This window comes from Ischnura elegans, chromosome 12, assembly GCF_921293095.1.
Source record: "Ischnura elegans chromosome 12, ioIscEleg1.1, whole genome shotgun sequence".
In the NCBI taxonomy this organism is placed as follows: Eukaryota; Metazoa; Arthropoda; class Insecta; order Odonata; family Coenagrionidae; genus Ischnura; species Ischnura elegans.
In genome coordinates, this window is record NC_060257.1 from 56,531,066 (window position 1) to 56,550,305 (window position 19,240).

At 39.7% G+C, this 19,240-nt stretch overlaps 1 protein-coding gene across 1 annotated transcript; it reads left to right on the plus strand.

Annotated features, from left to right (window-relative positions):
- The first annotated feature begins 49 nt into the window (after positions 1 to 49).
- LOC124168761 (chitobiosyldiphosphodolichol beta-mannosyltransferase) lies at positions 50 to 16,726 on the plus strand. Its single transcript, XM_046547042.1, has 7 exons — positions 50 to 358; positions 594 to 839; positions 4,794 to 4,932; positions 5,860 to 6,272; positions 7,656 to 7,832; positions 9,876 to 9,990; positions 13,321 to 16,726. Exons 1-7 carry the CDS (start codon positions 154 to 156, stop codon positions 13,559 to 13,561), a joined length of 1,536 nt encoding a protein of 511 aa, XP_046402998.1. The 5' UTR covers positions 50 to 153; the 3' UTR covers positions 13,562 to 16,726.
- The last annotated feature ends 2,514 nt before the right edge of the window (positions 16,727 to 19,240 follow it).

Below are 19,240 nucleotides of genomic sequence, written 5' to 3' on the forward strand. Positions count from 1 at the left end.
GCTGTGAAAGGAAACAGCTGACGCGCCTCAAAATTGAGGAGAGTCTATGGCGGGGTGCCACGAGGGGATTGACAGCATAATCCAAATCAGCCCAAATGAGTGAATTACCGAAAACTTCAAATTTATAGCTTTTTGTGAACACATTCGTTTAGGATGAAGAAAAAGAGGAGTTGCTTTGTAGTTGTCCTAGGTGATGTAGGGAGAAGCCCGCGGATGCAGTATCATGCACTGTCATTGGCTAGAGAAGGGTTTAATGTTGATGTTGTCGGCTATCGAGGTTCAAAACCAATACAGGATTTAATTGATCATCCGAACGTTAAAATTCGCTACATATCATCATGCCCAAATTTTCAGAATTGTAAGTAGAGGTCTGCAGTTAATTTCTTTCTATGGGAGCTACAAGTTTTGTCTTTTGATTTTGTACTAAACTGCTGTAATGAGTTGAATAATAAGAGTGGATAGAGATGATAATTCAAGTTTCATCATTTTTAACTAAATGCCAAAGCAATGAATTCATCCCAAATTATGCTGTTCTTTCAGAAGCATGATATTAATCCTAAATTTTGTTAATATAAAGCTAATTCTATTTCTAGTCTGTCCCAGGCTCCTTTCTTATCTCCTGAAGATAATATGGCAAACTGTCACCTTGCATTTTGCGCTGCTACTAGCAATGATCAGCAGAAGGAGCCTGTGGTCTCATTCTCACCTACTCCTGCAGAATCCTCCCGGAATTCCCGCTATTGCTGTGGCTTGGCTTCACTGTAGGATGATTGGTGTTGGCTGTCATCTTATTGTCGATTGGCATAATTATGGTCATACCATTATGGCTATTGATCAAGGTAATTTTTTTAAAATCAAGTGATTACCACAATCAAGGATTGATTGAATGATAAATATCCTTGCTTACATCAAACATTGTTTGAAGTTGAATCTAAAAAAATCTGTCTTTGAGATTTTGATTCAAGGAATGGTAATTTACGTGGTACGAGGTAATATATTCAGGATTGTTTACCATTTCGTCATCTTCCATACCTCCATTATTTGGTTTACTTCTTCGTATCTAAGTATTCGATTAATATAGATGAAGTGATCACATGTCATGCTATCAAATTAGTGTCAGTAGTTTTCGTGAGCTGTTTTGTAAGGAGTTTTGTAACCTAGAAGAGTATGAGTTCATTGCTGGTTCTTGCTTCATGTTGTGTGCTTTGGATTCTCTATGGCATTCAACCTATAAGTACGACTGTAGGATCACTGGCAAAACTGTTATCAATCAAAACTCTAATAGGTGTAGGAACCTGAAAAGATGGAGAATTATCAATAAATCTGAGAAGTAGTATTGTGCGATACTTTTTATTGATGAATGAATTTTTGTATTGTCCTCTTACATGCTCACCAATATTGTAATTACCAGAGTTGAGAGGTAACTGAGTAATTGTTAGCGGTTACATATCAGGTTGGTGTGATGGCTAGAGCATTGATTTCTGACCCTGTGTTCAAGAATTTTCTCAACTTCGAATCTAAGACCCTGATATCAGTCCACAGTGTTTAGTACTTGAGAGAAAGTAAGGGGTTAAGTGTTCATGGGCTAGTTGTCTCCTATGAGGATGAATTGCACGCATTCACCGCGTAGGGAAAAAAATTGGAGGGTCGGTGTCTGTAGAACCAAAATCCTAAATGCATGCTTTAAAGTGACACCTTAACAAGGGTGCCGACTTAAAAAAAATATTGGGGGGGCCCTTACTGGTGGTCTTGCCCCAGGAAATTTTATAAATAGTTAAAAGAATTATATGATTAACATTAGAACCCTGAAAATTCGAATCTTGAGAACTCGACACTCTAGGGAAAATCAACAAGCCTGACACATCTTTTCCTCTACACTCATAACGAATTTTTGAGCGGCTTCATGTCACCAGCAGTTATAAAGTAACTGAACCATGATGCTGTTTCCCAATGTTGGCTCTACCTGCTACACGGGATGTATCTTTCTTTACCAATTAACAAATTTGATAAATTATGATTTCTGATCAGGTCGGATCCCATTGGAGGCATTCCGTACTAGATTCCCACCCTGTTGGGTCGGGTGGCAGAGAATTTTCAGAGACTGGCCAATCCCTGCTTAAATGATATGTGGAGGGTTTATCAAGTGCAGCTCTCCATCGGTTGGATGGGATGTTAAGCTGTGGTCCTCTTGGTGCCTTTCATTAAGTGCAGGCTAATGTTGACGCTGGGTTTTTCTCCACCCTTCCTTCCATACCATTCCCTCATGGCGCAAATGACCTTAGCTGTCGGCCGCCTCCTTCATATACTGTGTCATATACCGTATAAGCTTGTGTAAGAGGCGCACCCCTATTTTGAGGATCGAAGCTATAAGGAAAAAAAAATTTTGCGACATTTTTTTTTATCCTATCGTGCGGTGTTGCAGACGTATGCCTGGAATTTCGACAGTTATCGAAATGTCCTCTTTCAGTACTATTTGAAAGAGGAAATTTTGATAACTGCGGCGGCATAAGAGGGAGTAGAAAGAGTTCCGATCCTCTCTTTGCATACGCCATCGCTCTACGTTGCTTGTCCTACTCACGTACAATTTTGTTTAAAAGCTCTCGCAAGAGTATTGCAATAGAATTGCAGCCGTGGAAAATTTTAAGGCAAAACACGACAGGCAAATGGCATGAGCTTTCCCAAGAGATTGAACAACAATCGGGGCAATCTCAGCGCCGTAGGATAATAACCACGTCGTAGATTTAAGGCCCCTTGCACACGCACCGATTTTGGACGGCCGGTAAAATATCGGCCGTCCACATTCCAATAGTGAACAATGGGAGAGCATTGGAGCTTGCACACGTACCGACCACACGCCGGCACCGGCAAAATGCCGGTTAGCTGCCGGCTATTGTCACTATGGATCGCCGACGCCGGCTCAAAAACTTAGCAACGTATCGTTTGACCGGTAGAAATCCGGCGTGTGTGCAAGCATCGCTTTGCCGGTCAAATATCGGCCAATATTTTACCGGCCGTCCAAAATCGGTGTGTGTGCAAGGGGCCTAACGGAACTACACTCGGCTCTCCATCAGCTAATGCCTCTGCCGTTTTTTTCCTTTCCGAGACTCCACAGGAAAATATCAAGTTACTGGGGAACAATGGAAACGTGTTTCATTCCTACCCCATTCCACCAACTGACCTTTTTCGGTCCACCAGGTTCAATTCCCCGAGTTTCTGGAGGTCAAATGCTACGTGAGTCACCTTCTGAGCTCGAAGATATCTCGATATCTTTCAGCAATTGTATGCCACGCACGAGGTTCTGAAAAGAATTAGACCTAACGCGACGTATACCTTACAGTATTTAAGTTTTTTGAGCTCTAATTGATTGACACAAAGATTTATAGCTAAAATAAGGCTACTAATATTCAACATAGTCCAAACAGCACAATTTCGGAAGAAACAAGCGTAGCATAAGCGCATTCAAACAAGACGAGACGGACTGGAAACTCAGGCAACGCAAACTGCGTATATCACATTGCTGCGCCTTCGCCCCTTCGCTTTAAAGGCAACGACGTCACATGCAAGATCGGACGTGTTCTTCCCTTGCTCCTTCGCTCGTAGCTTTTAAATACGGAGGGGAGGGAGCCCTCTTCCCCTCGACCTCTCCTTCAGCGCTCTTCACTTATAAGCATTTCCGATTTCTTCTATCCACCATTAAGTCCAACAATGAGCACACTCGTTCGAATTTTTTCAACCGCAGGTTTTGACATCAATATTACTATATGCAGTATAAATTCCGCGGGATGCCCACTCGTGGCAATAAATTTAGTGCGCGCTCCGGAGCGAATCACCCCGCGCGATCCTTTCAATGTTCACCTCTGGGGTACCGACGTGACGGCGCGATGATTGCAAGAAATTCAAACAGGAGCATTTTAAAAATACGTCACTAAGGGAGAAACTCCCCTGCCTGCCTCTTGATTTAGACTCAGGGTTTCAGATGACTTACTCACGCTGAAAACCAAGGCCACTCAGTTCCCCTTGAACTTGCAACCGGTGAAGGGGAGGGGGGAAGATAAGAAGTTTGTGTAAGAGGCGCACCCCCATTTTCGGCAGCAATATCTGGGAAAAAAGGTGCGCCTCTTACACGTGCTTATACGGTATCTCAAATTATCTTTAAAACACACTCCCCTTGTGCTTCAGCAACCTTGACCATCCTTGTACCACACATATTTCCATCATTTACCCTCGTAGTACCACTTAATTGGAGTGGTACATACTATGATCCTTTTCAAATACAGCAGACTCTTGATTATCCGGTTGCGGTATATCCATGTTGAGGATTATCTGTGCGTAATTTTCACTTTTGCTCAATATTCCCGAGATTTTGAAAAAAAATGAAACCGAACGCGAAATTGCCAGAATTACTCCATTTTAATGCTAGGATACACCAGACTTATTATTTCCAATAGAATCCTCTTCATAAAACGAAGCAATCACGTGCTAGCTGCATTCACGGGAGCTCCGTGTTCCTGTTTTCCAGCGTGCAGTGCGTGACCACACTTCATGACCACGGATACACGTCCCGGAGCAGTTGCAACCCGGGCAACTGGTGCGAAACGCGACTGCGTGGCATGGTGGCACTTGGGCCTCCCTCTATCTCTCAAAGATGTTTGAAAAGAACCCATATCAGACCTCAGATGCTCTGTGCATACATACATCCAAGGCACTGTGGATATTAATGAACTGCTCCTACTCAGAAAGACAACCAATCCGATCATGGTAATAGTGGTGTGTTGACATTTATCTCCTTCAAGGTGGTGGAGTGAAAAAGAAGCAAGGTTTTGTTGTCCGCTTAGCTGGGTGGTTGGAAGGATTCCTTGGTAGAAGGGCTGATGCTGCCATGTGTGTCACCAATGCTATGAGGAAGGATCTCTTGGAACGATGGGGAATAAGGTAAACCTGTAAACTAAAACTGTTGGGACATTTGAGTGATCATTTCTCAAATTACTGTAAATTCTTAAGTTTAATCTACACGTCATACATGTCTTTTTAGTAAAATTTTTAATGTGTGTTATTTAAAGGGATTATTTTTAAATTTGTTTTTTTCTTTTCTTTAATTTATACAGCAGCTATTTTAGTATGTAGCTTTTCTGTCCTTAGAGTAGTAGAGTGCTTCAGTGAAACGGTTAATAGGAAGCGGTCTTTGCAGCTGCTAAGATTACATATATTTACACAAAAGTAATCATTATGTTATGTTAATAGACAGGGTGGTTAGGAATTCAATGATGCGCTTTGGAGGACATTATAGAGTAATTTATTCTTAGCAAGAAATTACTTAAGATTGTTTCGCCCAGTGGCACCATTTCCGAGCTATTCGCAATTGAAGTTAGCCAATCTGAGCACAGTGTGGGCAAATACAAACTTCCTTAGAGAAGCAGCATTGTCAAACTGGAAGTTGTCTCTAAGATGAAGCAGCAGGAAGGGAGACTCCCAATGCGAAGATTGTTGGTTCAAATGGCACTCGATATTTGAATTGGTTCGAGAGTAAAATTTAATCTTTTTGTTTGGTCTGGCTAGTGCTTTGAAACCACTTTCAATTCAACAACACTGCCTCTCTAAGGACATTTGTATTTGCCCATGCTGCGCTCTGATTGGCTAACTTCAATAGAAAACAGCTCGGAAATGGTACGACTGAGCAAAATTTTTAAAATTAATTTGTCGTTAAGAATTACTTACTCTATCACATCCATGGTACTGTAAAATTGAATTTCCAACCAGCCTGTATATATTAGAAAAATTTTCAACATTAGCATAGAGTGGAGCATAAATTGAATTTAAATATTTTACTGATGGACCTCTCATGTAATTTTTTAATTCCAGGGCAAAGACTGTGTATGACCGTCCACCAGCATCATTTACGAGTTTAACTCTCAAGGAGAAGCATGAGCTGTTTTTGCGTTTGTCAGAGATGCCTCCAGAAGAGCAGGGGTTCATTTCGCTGGCCCCTGCGATTGAGCCTTCGGCTGTCGGGGAGGCCTCTGCCTTTGGAGTCACTCTCTCCTCTCCTCCCGTTTCTCCAGTGGAGGCCCCTGGCCCTCCACCTCCAGGAATTATCCCTAGAATCAGCAATGGTCCATCGCCTTTCTCCTCGTCCCGTCCAGATGCCACTGTATTCACGGAGAGGTATGCTGATGGGCGTGTTGCCTTAAGAAGTGATCGGCCAGGACTGTTGGTGTCGAGTACGTCTTGGACGCCTGATGAAGACTTCTCCATCCTGTTGGATGCATTATCTGGTGAGAGAAAAAATAATTACCGCAGAGTCCCGATTATCCGGCTGCGGTTTATTCGAGTTACAGATTATCCATGCTTGATTTTTCACTCTTGCTCAATTTTTTCTGCGATCTTTCTAAAAGAAAATAAAACCGGACGCAAAATCATCTGAATTACTGTATTAATGCTAGAATACACTTGGCTTATTATCCCCATTAGAATCCCCTTCGTAACACGGAAGCGATCGTGTGCTAGCTGCATTCACGGGAGCACCGTGTTCCTGTTTTCCAAGCCACGCAGTGTGCGACCATGCTCCGTGATCGCAGATACACGTCCCGCAGCAGTTGCAACCTGGGCAACTTGTGTGAGACACGATTACGAGGCGTGGTGCTTGACAGTGTAGTTTCTGATCTCAAGCAACATTTTCAGAGGGGAAAGGGGAACAAAATCCTGTGAATGGGTTTTCCCTTGAGTGATAGCTATTCTCGGGTGTCTGCATGGTGGTAAACACTTTCAGGCCGGAGGTAAAAACTTTAACTTTTCTATAATCTGAAATTTTTTTTCGTCATTTAGGCTTAGAAATGTTACATTTTATCAAAAGCGATCACTTCATTCTAAAATTAAAATATCCTGAATTTTAATAGTGCAAAATTACAAGTAAATGAGTGAAATTTTTAATTAATAAATATAAAAATTCATAGCAAACAATAAAAGATATTATAGAAAAAAATTTGAAAGTCAAAGTAATAGAACTCACCAGTATCATAGAATTCCTTCTCAAGAGTCCAGAGTTCAAAATAAAAAATTTTCAGCAGAAATATTTTTATAAAATTGAAAATTTATTGATTTAGAGGTTGATTAGCAATGAATTAGTCAAAAAATGTTGAAAAAAGAGAATTGAGAAATTATTTACAACACCAATAATGCAATCAAGTGAAACTTACCTCGTAAAAATGTGCACGAATTTACCTCGAAAAATTTGGCACGGTGCTGGTGTAACGGGAAAGCTCGAAACATGGACGAAAAAGTTCTGTCAATGTCTGAGGAGCTACTGCCAATGGTCTTAAAGACCCGAGTCCGCAAAGCAAAGGGAAAGTGAAGAATGCAGCTTTCAAGGTTACAGCTTCCGAGTGCAGTCGACTGTCATCTATAAAGGACTCTCGGCCGAAAAGTGTTAAGCGGTTGACCACATCAGTTCATCTCTGACTGCTGGCATTCAGTCTCTGAGGTAGTTGTGCCTGTCAGAGATCTTTCAGGTTGCTATCTCTCTATCTATGGCACACCCTCCAAGAGATTTTGTTTTCATGCCCACTTGCAGGCCTCTAGCAGCCAACCTGATATTGCTCTTGTAACTATCAATGATATAGAACTGTCATTAATATATCTGTGCTTTTTTCATCTTACAGATTATGAAACAAGCTGCAATGGTCCTCTGAAGGGAGAACTTCCACCTCTGTTGGTTGTGGTGACTGGGCGAGGCCCCCAGAGATCTGAATACATTGCCAAAGTGGCTGCTTGCAGATGGAGACACGTGCAGCTCTTGACACCGTGGCTCCCTCATAAAGATTATCCTAAACTTCTCGGTATGATTTATGGTATTATTTTGTTTTACATATGAGGGGGTGAGAAACCAAGGAGTACCAGTGATTATTTTCTCAACAGTTAGTACAGTTGATTGGAAGAAATACACAAAAAACTTGGTTGCCAAGGGATACGAGTGAGTCTCTGTTCTTTGCTGTCATCGAGTGGAAGATCAAATGCACTACTAAATATCTAGTCGATCTCATTTGTTTTCTATACCTAATTTCTGTACCTAACTCTGTTTAGAAAAAAGAAATCATTGTACCCCTTGGCTTCTCACCTACTCATATAAGTTGTTATGTAAAGTAAACGCCAACGTGTGATTTTGTTCTCTCCCGGTGTAAGATTCTGGTGAAACCTTCTTGGATTTTCTACTGGGTGAGTTGCTCAGGACATGAGTACGATGGCAGAGGTAGCTATTGAAACATTAACCTACAAGCAACTCGCATGGTGGAAAATCCAAGAAGATTTTGCTAGAATAGGAATATGCATTCATTTACAGTATTGCATTCCTGAGGCCCATTTCACATGAATGCAGACAGTCTGCGTTACGCGCTACGCAAATGGGGTGCTGAGTGTGCTTGCCATTTTTCACAGAGGCGCAGACAAAATCTGTCCGGGTCCAACACAATGTCAGCTGTATGTAGCTTTCCAAGGTAGACGAACGTCATACTGCCAAGTGCAATTCAAGCAATTGCTGTTTACCAAGTTAGGAAAAAACGGAAGAAAAGTGCCTATCAAAGGAGGTTTTGGGTGCAACCTATTGCGGCACGAAGAATATTAAAAGCTGCTTTAGTGACCATATTTTCTGAACTACATACACGCTGATGAATTTCAATTATTTTCTCAATGTCAATTTCACCATCCATGGCGAAAAGATGCACTCGCACTGTTATCTCCAAGTTCGCTGTAATTCTACACATATCTGCTTGGTCCTCAATGGTCATTCGCGTTTATGTGTGAGCACAAACCTGTCTCTGTAGTCCGTACATGCACAAATGATCTGCGGGGTGGAGGGGCAACGCGGATTGCTCCTCTGCATGCGGATAGTCCGCACTGATGTGTAAGCTTCCATTAAAGTCAAGGGAACCTTATCCGCATGCGTAGTGCAGTTTGTCCATGTACATGTGAAATGGGCCTAAGGTTGGTAGTCTGTAGACCTTCTTTTCTCGTTATCCCTAGCCAGTTCTATTACCTCCCTAAGAGTCTTCTTTCCTGTATCCTTTTTATTTAACCAAGGCATTTTTAGCCTGGGAAATAAAACTTAGGATTGGAAGTCTGGGAAATTCAGTGAAATTAGGGAAAACTCCAGAGGTACATTAAAAAGATGTTTTGAGCTACCTTTACTGTTATCGTAATAAAAAATAATAAAGCAATTGCAAAGTTTAAGAAAGTTTTTTAAAACATGATTACACACATCTACAAGGCAATGCTATCTGATGATATAAAAAAGTTACAATTGTCGTTCTTAAATGTTTGTCAAAGTGGGTGGTCCCATAAGGGGAGGAGCACACCCCCATATGTAACTGCCACTGTTACAGTGTTGATGATGTTTTTTGGGTGTGCCCTACATGCGTATTGGGTTTGTTGCCCCATGTGTTGTGGCTTCATTTGGATATCGCCAAAGAAGAACAAGGCGATTGGCCATATAGTGAGACATTGCAACTAGATGGGAAACAGAATAGAAGGAAAGCCTGTTGGAAAACTTGCCATAGGAAGATCAAAGGACAATACAGGGCTCATAGTAACTTTCGATTTTCATGTACATCGTGGATGGAATTTGCCATGTAAAAATCATTGCATTATTTCAAACCAGAGATCCGTGATTCAATTCTGGTCCATCAGAATTTTTTCTCATGGCAGTTAATGTGAATGCCTCCTCTTTTCGACCAATATAAGTGGGTAGAGCAGAGGTGGTTGTGACTAAATTAACTATAAAATGCTATAGTTAAGCAGGAAATATGTATCACAAGAATATTTCCAATCCTGATATACATGTATGAAACTTTTAATGGGTGGTAATTGGAATTTTGCTCCTTTTCCAGCGTCTGCAGACCTTGGTGTCTGCCTCCATACATCCTCAAGTGGCCTTGATTTACCAATGAAGGTGGTGGATATGTTTGGATGTGGTTTACCAGTGTGTGCCTACCAATATAAGTGGTAAGATTCCTTTTTTTCACATCAAACCTTAACCCTTTCCTGCCGGTGCCTTCAAAAGGAAAATGTTTTCTGTGCTAGAGTAATGTGAAAAGTATTTTAAACCTCTCTCTATGGAGATCCTTCTTGAGGAAGAATTGCTCTGGTATTCTCATCCCTCCGATTTGGGACCCAACTCAGTGGGGTGCATAGCCACTGGACTAGACCCTCCATCCCTTTCTAAGCACTGGTCCATGGTCAACTTATTGCATTACCTGTGCTTTTTTAAAATAAATATTGTTTAAGATTTTCAATAATTTGCACTTATGAAAGAATAGTTAAATTTTTTAAAGCATTGTAGAGATTCCTCACATGTAAAAAACACTGCTGGAATGGAAGTGGGAAACCCTACCAACTATCTCTTCCCTGAAAACATGGAGTACAAACAAATGAGCCTCGGAAACTCATCGAATAGGACCCGTCTGCAAAGGGTGTGTGTCGTTCACAGCAGCAAGGTCGGCAAGGTCCTCGGGTGAAAGAGATGTCCAAGGGTCCTCGGGATGTAAGAGTTTAAAGAAAATGTTAGTGAATGGTTTGATCTGGAGTGTAGCTCTTTACGGTGAGGAAACGTGGAGACTAAGGAAGGAGGACGAGGGAAGACTGGATGTATTCGAGATTTGGGTGCGGAGAAGAATGGAGAAGGTATAGTGGACGGAAAGGAAGAGGAACAAAGAAGTGCTGGACATGGTGGGTGAGGAGAGGCAGCTTTTGAATATAATAAATCACGATATCTATTTTTTGCGATTGAACGAAAAGTGAAAATTTTCAAGCGCGCGAAAACGCGACAGCTAAGTAGGGATGATGGGAAAAGTCCGTGTGACGTATTTCTGGTTCCTGCTGCCGCAAAGTGAGGTGACCTTGAGGCGAGGCTTTGAGCACTGATACGACGCAGGCTGCTAGCAGGTAGCTGAGTACCCTGCTATCAGGTAGCGCTTGGCTTAAATAAGGATTATTATTACTCTATCAAACGAAGGAAACTTTCCGAACTTAGGCAATTTTAATGGGTGGTTATTAGTTTCCCTGAACTCTGTGCCTCATGCATGCATTGGTAATCTCAGACGATGTAAAACTCCTATCTACTCGTATAGAAACTAGGTCCCTGTTATGTCACGTGGAGTGGCATCGCATGGGCGCCAATCTGGCCTTTTTTAAATGAGGTTAAAATTGAACATTAACATTCATCTAAACTGGGATTACTAAAACAAAATAATTTGTATATTATGAATACACTAATATTGGGTATTGAATCACAATCAATGCCTTTCATTTTCATTGATGAAGGAAACTACCCTATTCTAGACATGCTCTTACTTCCTTCTCAAATTAGGGGTTTTGGGCTACCTATGTAGAGATACAGCTTTTGTCTCACCCTGATTGGTACAATTACAAATGCGGCAAATTTTGATGTAAGACACGGCCTCCGGCAATACTTTGTGGAACTTGTTGTATGATAGCATGATATGCAGAAACTCGGGTCGTACCATTGGATATATAGTGTTGAATATAACAGTTTTTTTAAATTATATTTTAACAGCTGCACATTTTGTTGCTCATGAACTTCTCCTTCTATGTTTTTCATCATATTGCTATCCATATTGAGCTAGGAGAGTAATACAGGCATAGTGCAGGCTGGTTATCGTTTCACGCAAGCAAATGTACTAACGTAACTGATCATCTCTATTAGGCCATGACACCTAATTTAGTGCTGCCACCTGGATTTCCTTCCAGATGTCATTCGCTTAGGGTTGGCACTGAGGTCTCGCTAAGCTGAGTCTCAGACAGGGCTGGAATACCTCCAATCAGTGCTACCTCAGCGGTCACTTCAAAACCTCCTGCATCGGCTACAGCTGGCATTCAGTCGTTTGCATTGAAAAATTTTCATCAGCCATGCCCCACCTTGGGTCTTTTGCATGTGAAAATGCATGTGCCTATAGCCAACGTTCGAAATGAATGTGTTTAAGCAGAGGAACTGAATTTTTTATGAAAATGTGAATTCAGTAAACTGAAAAAATAGCAAAGTATAATTTTATCACCTATGAATGTATATTTTTCACTTTTTATAAATAATTTTTGAATAGGGTGGTTTCCTATTATTTTTTTATTGCCTATTTCATATACATCGAGGATGGAATTTGCCTTGTAAATCACTTAATTTCAAGCCGGAGGTCCGTGATTCAATTCTGGTCCAGCAGAATTTTTTTCTCATGGCAATTAATGTAAATGCCTCCTCCTTTTGACCAATAGCAGAGTAATAGACTGAAGAAGACTAAATCGAAAGATTTTTACTCATGGAGTACGTACTTCACGCACGTTATTGAATCCTCATTGCACATAAGGTGAACAAGTGTTTTTTTATGAGTAAGAATAGCAAAAAGAAGGTAATTTATAAAAATCTTCAAGGAATCAAATGTTAAATCAGTGAAAGAATGATACTGATGGTGAATTTCCATGATTCTGTGAGTATAAATTTTCTCAGTCAGTGTTAGCCTTATGAGCAATGAGTGTGTCCTATGTGTGTTCAAGGAATATTACCTTAAAAGAATTCATATGTAAGTGACGCACATGCAGCCCTATGCAATTTGTGGCAATGGGGTGGTTTCCTATTATTACTCCTGGAGTACGTATTTCGCGCTTTTAGATTGTTTAAATGACGATATCTATTTTTTGCGATTAAATGAAAAGTGAAAATTTTCAAGCATGCGAAAACGCGTTGGATATGTATGAATGCTGGGAATAGCCCGTGTGATGTCATTTTGGTTCTGGCTGCTGCCGTGTGAGGCCACATTGGTGCGAGGCTATGGGTGCCGCTACGATGCAGACTGCTAGCAGGTAGCGCTTGGCTTAAATAAGATTATTAATACCTTATCAAATGAAGGAAACTTTTCTACCATAGGCAATTTAAATAGGTGATTATTAAGAAATGTTTCCCTGAGCTCTGTGCCTCATGCATGCATTGGTAAGCTCAGATGATGTAAAACTCCTGACTACTTGAATAGCATTTAGGCCCCTGTGACGTCACGTGGAGCGGCAATGCATGGGTGCCAATCTGGCCTTTTCCAAATAAGGTTGAAATTGACCATTAACATTTGTCTAAGTCGGGATTTCTAAAACCAAGTAATTTGTATACATATTATGAATACACTAATGGTGGGTAACGAATCGCAATCAATGCCTTTCGTTCTCTTTGATGAAGGAAACTACCCTATTGGCTCAGGTGTGAAAAATGGCCTATTTATTAAAGATTAGATTGTTTCAGTGGTCAACTTTTGAATAGATGAAATTATTATTTTTCAGCCTAGGTGAGCTTGTGAAAGATGGAACCAATGGTATGACATTCACAACTTCAGAGGAATTATCACAACACATAATCAACTGGTTTAAGGGTTTTCCATGGGAGGAAGACGCCAGCAGTGGAATAAAGGGGAAAGAGAAGAATCAGTTGAGATATGAAGCCTTCAGAAAAAACCTTGAAGAGTTTGGTAAGATGCGATGGCATGAAAATTGGAAACAAAACGCTCTTCCACTGTTTCTTTAAGTTTAAAATTTATGCTTTGTTATGAAGGAAGTAATCCTGTGAAACATGTTATTGTGAATAGGATTAGGGTATGATGCATTAAAAATCGGGAATTTTATGTTAATTTTTAAAAGGATATTCACTTTTGGATTTAACCTTATGCAATACACTACATATTTTTTAAAAGTTATTCTTTGGATCCAAGTGTTAGTCGGGAGTAAAATATAATTTGCTAATAATTTTTTGGTAAAATATCGGAACTTACAACTTTTTAATTGAGTAAAAAGTGTATTAATTAGTTTTCAATATGCTATCATCAATCCTAATGAGAAAGATTTTAATTTTTATTGATTTTATTAAATGCAAAACTGTTAACTGCGGAAATCTTTGGTGGGCAAGCACTAATTTTTGGGTGCTGTTAGTAACGTTACTAGTCATATAGTTTTGCCCTTGTATAACTCAAGGAATTGTTCAGTGGCTTTTGCTGAGTGTTATTGATTTGCAGGATTGATTTAATAAATATTTGGCCAGATCATCTATTAAGTCATGACAGTGTGTTCTAGTCAAAATTAAAGACCTTTTCCCCTTGTGTTTAAACATGACACTTATTATTTGTCAGTACCTACATATGTATTTCCTACTGAAGTCATTTTTTTTCGAGTCAATTGGTGGTGTGTCATTGGTCCGAATGATGAATTTGATTGAATTTTTTTTTTAATTGGTTGGGGATGGCCTCTCCCATGCCTGTCAGATATTGGAAATTCAATGCTGTTTCACGATAATTGTTTAATAGCAATGATTAGCAATTAAAATAACTAGTATCAGGTTTATAACAATCATAATATTGGGCTCACTAAAAATATTATGGTACGAGACACAAAGCCAGGGAAGTCTTAGAGGGCTTCAGCCCCCTCCCAAAATTTTTTACATTCATGGCAACTGCCGGTGGCCAACTCAACTACGGATGTATTCAAATTTCATGTTATTTTCTTTTATTACCTGGGCCTGCCTACTGTTAGTTTTTGTTGCCCATTGATTTTCCTTCCATCCTGTCCATATTGAGGCAGCAGCTTGTGTCATTTTAAAATGTGTTTGAAATTTTAATTTTTTTATCGAAGCTACAAATTTGCCACCTATAAAAATGTAACTTAAGTATACCAAACAATGTCAGTTCCTCCTTATTAAATATGCTTTGTTCATTATGATATTATGTATGGTTTGTGTTCAATAGCTAGGATTTAATTGAATCGGGCTTAAAAAAATCCATTTTTGTATATTACCTATTATTTTTGTAATTGAATTTCACTCTGGAATATCCAAATGCCTATTAAGCCAATGTTAATTAAAATCTCGTAACTGGTTCTTCATATGCTAAAGTCCACTGTAAAACCAGTTTTGGGGATTTTATTTCCTGTATTTAATTGGTATTTGGACAATAGTTTTATAAATTCTCTAGAAGTAAATTAGCAGCTCACCGTAATTCAACTGTTTTCAGGGTAGTTGTTCTACATTTGGGGCCAATGTTACATAAAAATTATCACTATGAGTTGAACAACCTGAGGGTTGATTTTTCTTGGTCGTTGTAGACCTCATACAGGCCTTTAGCATGTTATATAAGTTGGAGGACGGATCCTTTCTGTGACCCGCATGTGATTGACCACAATTTTTGGTCAATCGTAATTGTCTGTTTTAAATGGAGTTGTCGAGAGGATTCAGTCAGAAGTGATCCCTGGACCGTTTGTTCTGTATTATCGGTTTCTACCCAATTGTTCAACATATTGCGCTATGAAAAATTTTCCCTCAAGCTGCTATCAATATATCTGGTTTGTGTGTTAGAATGGCTCAAGATCAGAGTGGTGTAATGGCCAGTGTTGCCTTCACAACCTGTAGGTCTGGGTTCAAATCTCAGAGGTGGCAGAGATTTTTCTGAGTGCTGTGTGGACTGCAACTCCATTGCAACACTCAGTCCGTCGAATGGGACCTTAAATAGGAAATGAAATGGGCTTTTTTTTCTTTTGGTGCCTTTTGTTCAGAGCCGGCTAATGCCAACACCAGGTTTCTATCCAACCGACTTCCCTACCCTACCCTCGAGGTGTCAATGACTTAAGCTGTTGGTTGCCTCCACAAAATACCATACTGTGCCAGGGTTCCTCATGGAGGCCCCCCAACTATGCAATCTCCCATCTTATTCCAATAAGTTAGCAAGAACTCACCTAGTAATAAAGTATTCAGGTTTACCTATACATTCAGTTATTTCTGCAGTGGATTGAGTGCAGAATGTCTTCTCTGGTCTTCCTTCATATGAACCAAAAATCCGTAATATTTTTTTAAGTCAAGCATCGAGTAAGAAACTATTGATTAAAAAATAGAACAGTTCATAAAAACGAAGCCAAAATCAGAATAAAGGAAACCGACCCATCCGTAATTTGAGGTAACTTTTTGTTGAACACGTATACATCAGTTGATTTCTTAAGAACCATATTGTTGTGGGTTTTTTGCTGTTTTTTTTCTAGTTTCATTCCTCTCGTATATACATATACTGTTGCCTGTCCTTAATGTGCTCCCTTAATACTCCAGAAGTGTCTTAAATTTCAGTCATATTTTATATATTCTCTGTGTTATCTTTTGTAGAGAATGGCTTGTAAAATTTAATGTGAAACATATTGCCTGGTGGTCTCTTGACTCTTAATTAAGTGCATTTATGAAGTCTAGATTCCTGTGAATGTTTTGCATAGTTGTTCGACCCTTGTTGATGGTATATTTCCAGTTTAAAGATGTTGACTCTCAATTCCAAGCTCTGTGAGGTAGAGAATGATAGGAAATGATATTTTAATTGGGAAACAGTCAGTGAAAAATAGGCCTCTGTGCAAAAACTTGCCTATGATTACCATCTTCATGTGTTGGTGGACTTATTAGTTTAGGAACATGTGAAAAGTTAGCTCGTGGCTAAGAGAGTGTTGATTTGTGTGCTACATGCAACTGATCTAATGGTGTGAAAGATCTGCAATGATTGTTTTGAGATGGAATTATGAAAGACATTCCAAAAAATTGCTACTGTATAGTTCTAATAACATTCCTTATCTACTACTGTCCTGTTGTTGGTGGGATTTTACTGTAAAAACTAAACATCAACCTTATTTTTGTACCATTGATGAAATAAATTGATAAAAGAAATAAGTGATGGTTCCATTAGGCTTATCGATTCAAACCCCCTTTTAGCTCCATGCTTCAGCTATTGATAAGTTCATTGGTGTATGCTGTCAATTTTCAGGGATATTTGGGAGTGAGTGTTTAATGCTTTGTTAAAACTTTCACGGGTACTCTTCATGTTGAATAAAAACTTTTGGGCTATGTCGCCACATCGATTCTTGGGTGGCCCCAACGTTTCCTGACCGATTCTGGTCGCTTTCTCAAGGGATGAGGAGGCGACCAGCATTAGTCAGGAAACGGGGCCACCCAAGAATTGACACTGAGACATAGCCCAAAAGTTTTTATGCAACATGAGTGTTTAATGTTTCCTTGTTCTCTTGAATGATAATTTAAGCTGTCATTTGTCCTATCACATTGATCGATAGTGTCACTGGATTCACCAGGGACCATGAGTTGGCAGTGTGTCTGCAACAAAAATTTGCAGGGGTTTTGTGTTCAGGAATAGAAAATCTGATGGTCACTAATTGTGAAAAAATGGTAGTGCCTATCATTTATTACATTGCTGTTTGGCTTGGGTTCACATCCAGGTTTGGGCTCTCCATTGTTGCAGACTTCAAGATAGTTGAGCCGTCCATCATCCTCAGGTCTGGATGTTGTGTCATGAAATTGTCCAGTATTTATTTGGCAGATGCTGTCTCAGGTGACATTATTGGTCCATCCATTCCCACCTTTTTTTCTTGAATCACTGAGGGAAATTCCAGAATAGATCTCAATTGCCTCTTGTCAACCTTTCCCAAAATGTTTTCTCATGACTCAGGCTCCCAGCCCCATCCCAAGCAATGATGTGTTCGGCGACAGCTGATTTTTCTGGTTGACATAGCCTAAAATTGTCTCCTGTGTTCTTTGATCCTCATCACTATTGTTCTCCCTACCCACACATCACCTGAGCCAGCAACTGCCTGTACAAATGCAAAATGATTCCATGACCCGAAGTCCAGCCCTGAGGACAATGGATAATTCAGTATTTGAAACATCGGCAACAATGTTGAGCCTGACCCAGCTGCAAACCTGGCAATAATATATCAACATCATGTGATGGGAAAACTTCAGATTTGTTCTTCACTATCCAATGATAATGGCTATCTCTAAAAATTCATGTAAAAGCCAGTGGTTTCTACAATCCTTAAATTCAAATGAGAGATATGATGGCATGATTTAGACATGTTTTTCTTTTACAGAAAGCTATCTATAGGACATGCAGTTGCACAATCTAATGTGTGCACGAAGGTACTGTCAAAATTGCATCTTTTGAAGCAGTGAATAGCTAGAATACATGGACATGAGATGGCATAATGGCCAGTTCTAATTTCGTTTGTGCAATTGCATGCCATAATGAGAAATGTAAGCAGTTCTAACCTACGCAATGGTGGCCTTAAAAGACTGCTTCGTATCATGACCTATTGGGTTGAACTGACCTACTCTTTAGCAATTCCAGTTCGTTCCACTTGAAACTTTATTTTGCGATGTGTCATTATATCATAAATGAATTCTGGCATAGTTGAAGTGAGGGGAGAAGTATTAATCATAAAAATACTGACATATTAATGTTTCATTACTCACAAAAAAAACTTTTCACAGACAGTAGGATTATGGAGAAATCTATACATTTCTTGTAAGGTGAGCTCGTGATTTCTTATTGTAATTATCTGTTAGCCAAACAGTTGCCAGAGGCCATTTATTATTGGAATATTTTCTTCTCATTTATAAAATTTTCATTGAGCTCAGAAAATGTGAAAAACTGAAACCAATACCTTCATCATCAGTCAACAATCCTAAGATTTCTTTGAAGCAGCTCTCCATTCAATTCTCCCATCATCTATTCTTTTAATACAAGTATTTCTTCTCTTTCATGAACTTCTCTACCAATTCCTTCAGAACTACTGGTACATCCCACCGAAAAAATTATATATGCATTCAGTTCATCTCTCATCAAAATCCTTGGATATTATTTTTACCAAATTCGGATATTTCATCTCCAACCATTCAAAACTTCACAAAGGAATATTTCATAATGTATTCATTCAAGGAGAAGTTGAAGTGAGGAGAGGACCTATGGTCACATTCAGATGAGTGAGATCTCAAGGTCTCCATGGGAATAGGCCGCTAACCCACCAGGTTGCATATTCAGAGCCTTCCCGAATGGAAAAAGTGGAAGGGGCATTATGTATGCACTTTTGAATAATCTAGCTACACCTGAGAAAATATTTGAACTCCCACCAATTAACACTTCCGCTAGTAGCAGCAGGAAAGTTCTGAGAGAACCAACAGTACTCGCACTGAGCTCCTACACAGCAGTATCATTTAGGAGAAAATTCCACAGCCGCTGAGTTAGCATTCCCTCCGCGTTGTAACCACAACCGTTCTCATTGATGGCAGTTCTCTGCAATATCTTTCACAAACAATTGTTTTGATGGTAAAATAGAGGCTTGCTTGGCGCTTGTTTCATACTGCTTTCATGTTAAGTACAACTGAAAGTTGTGAATTGAGAAG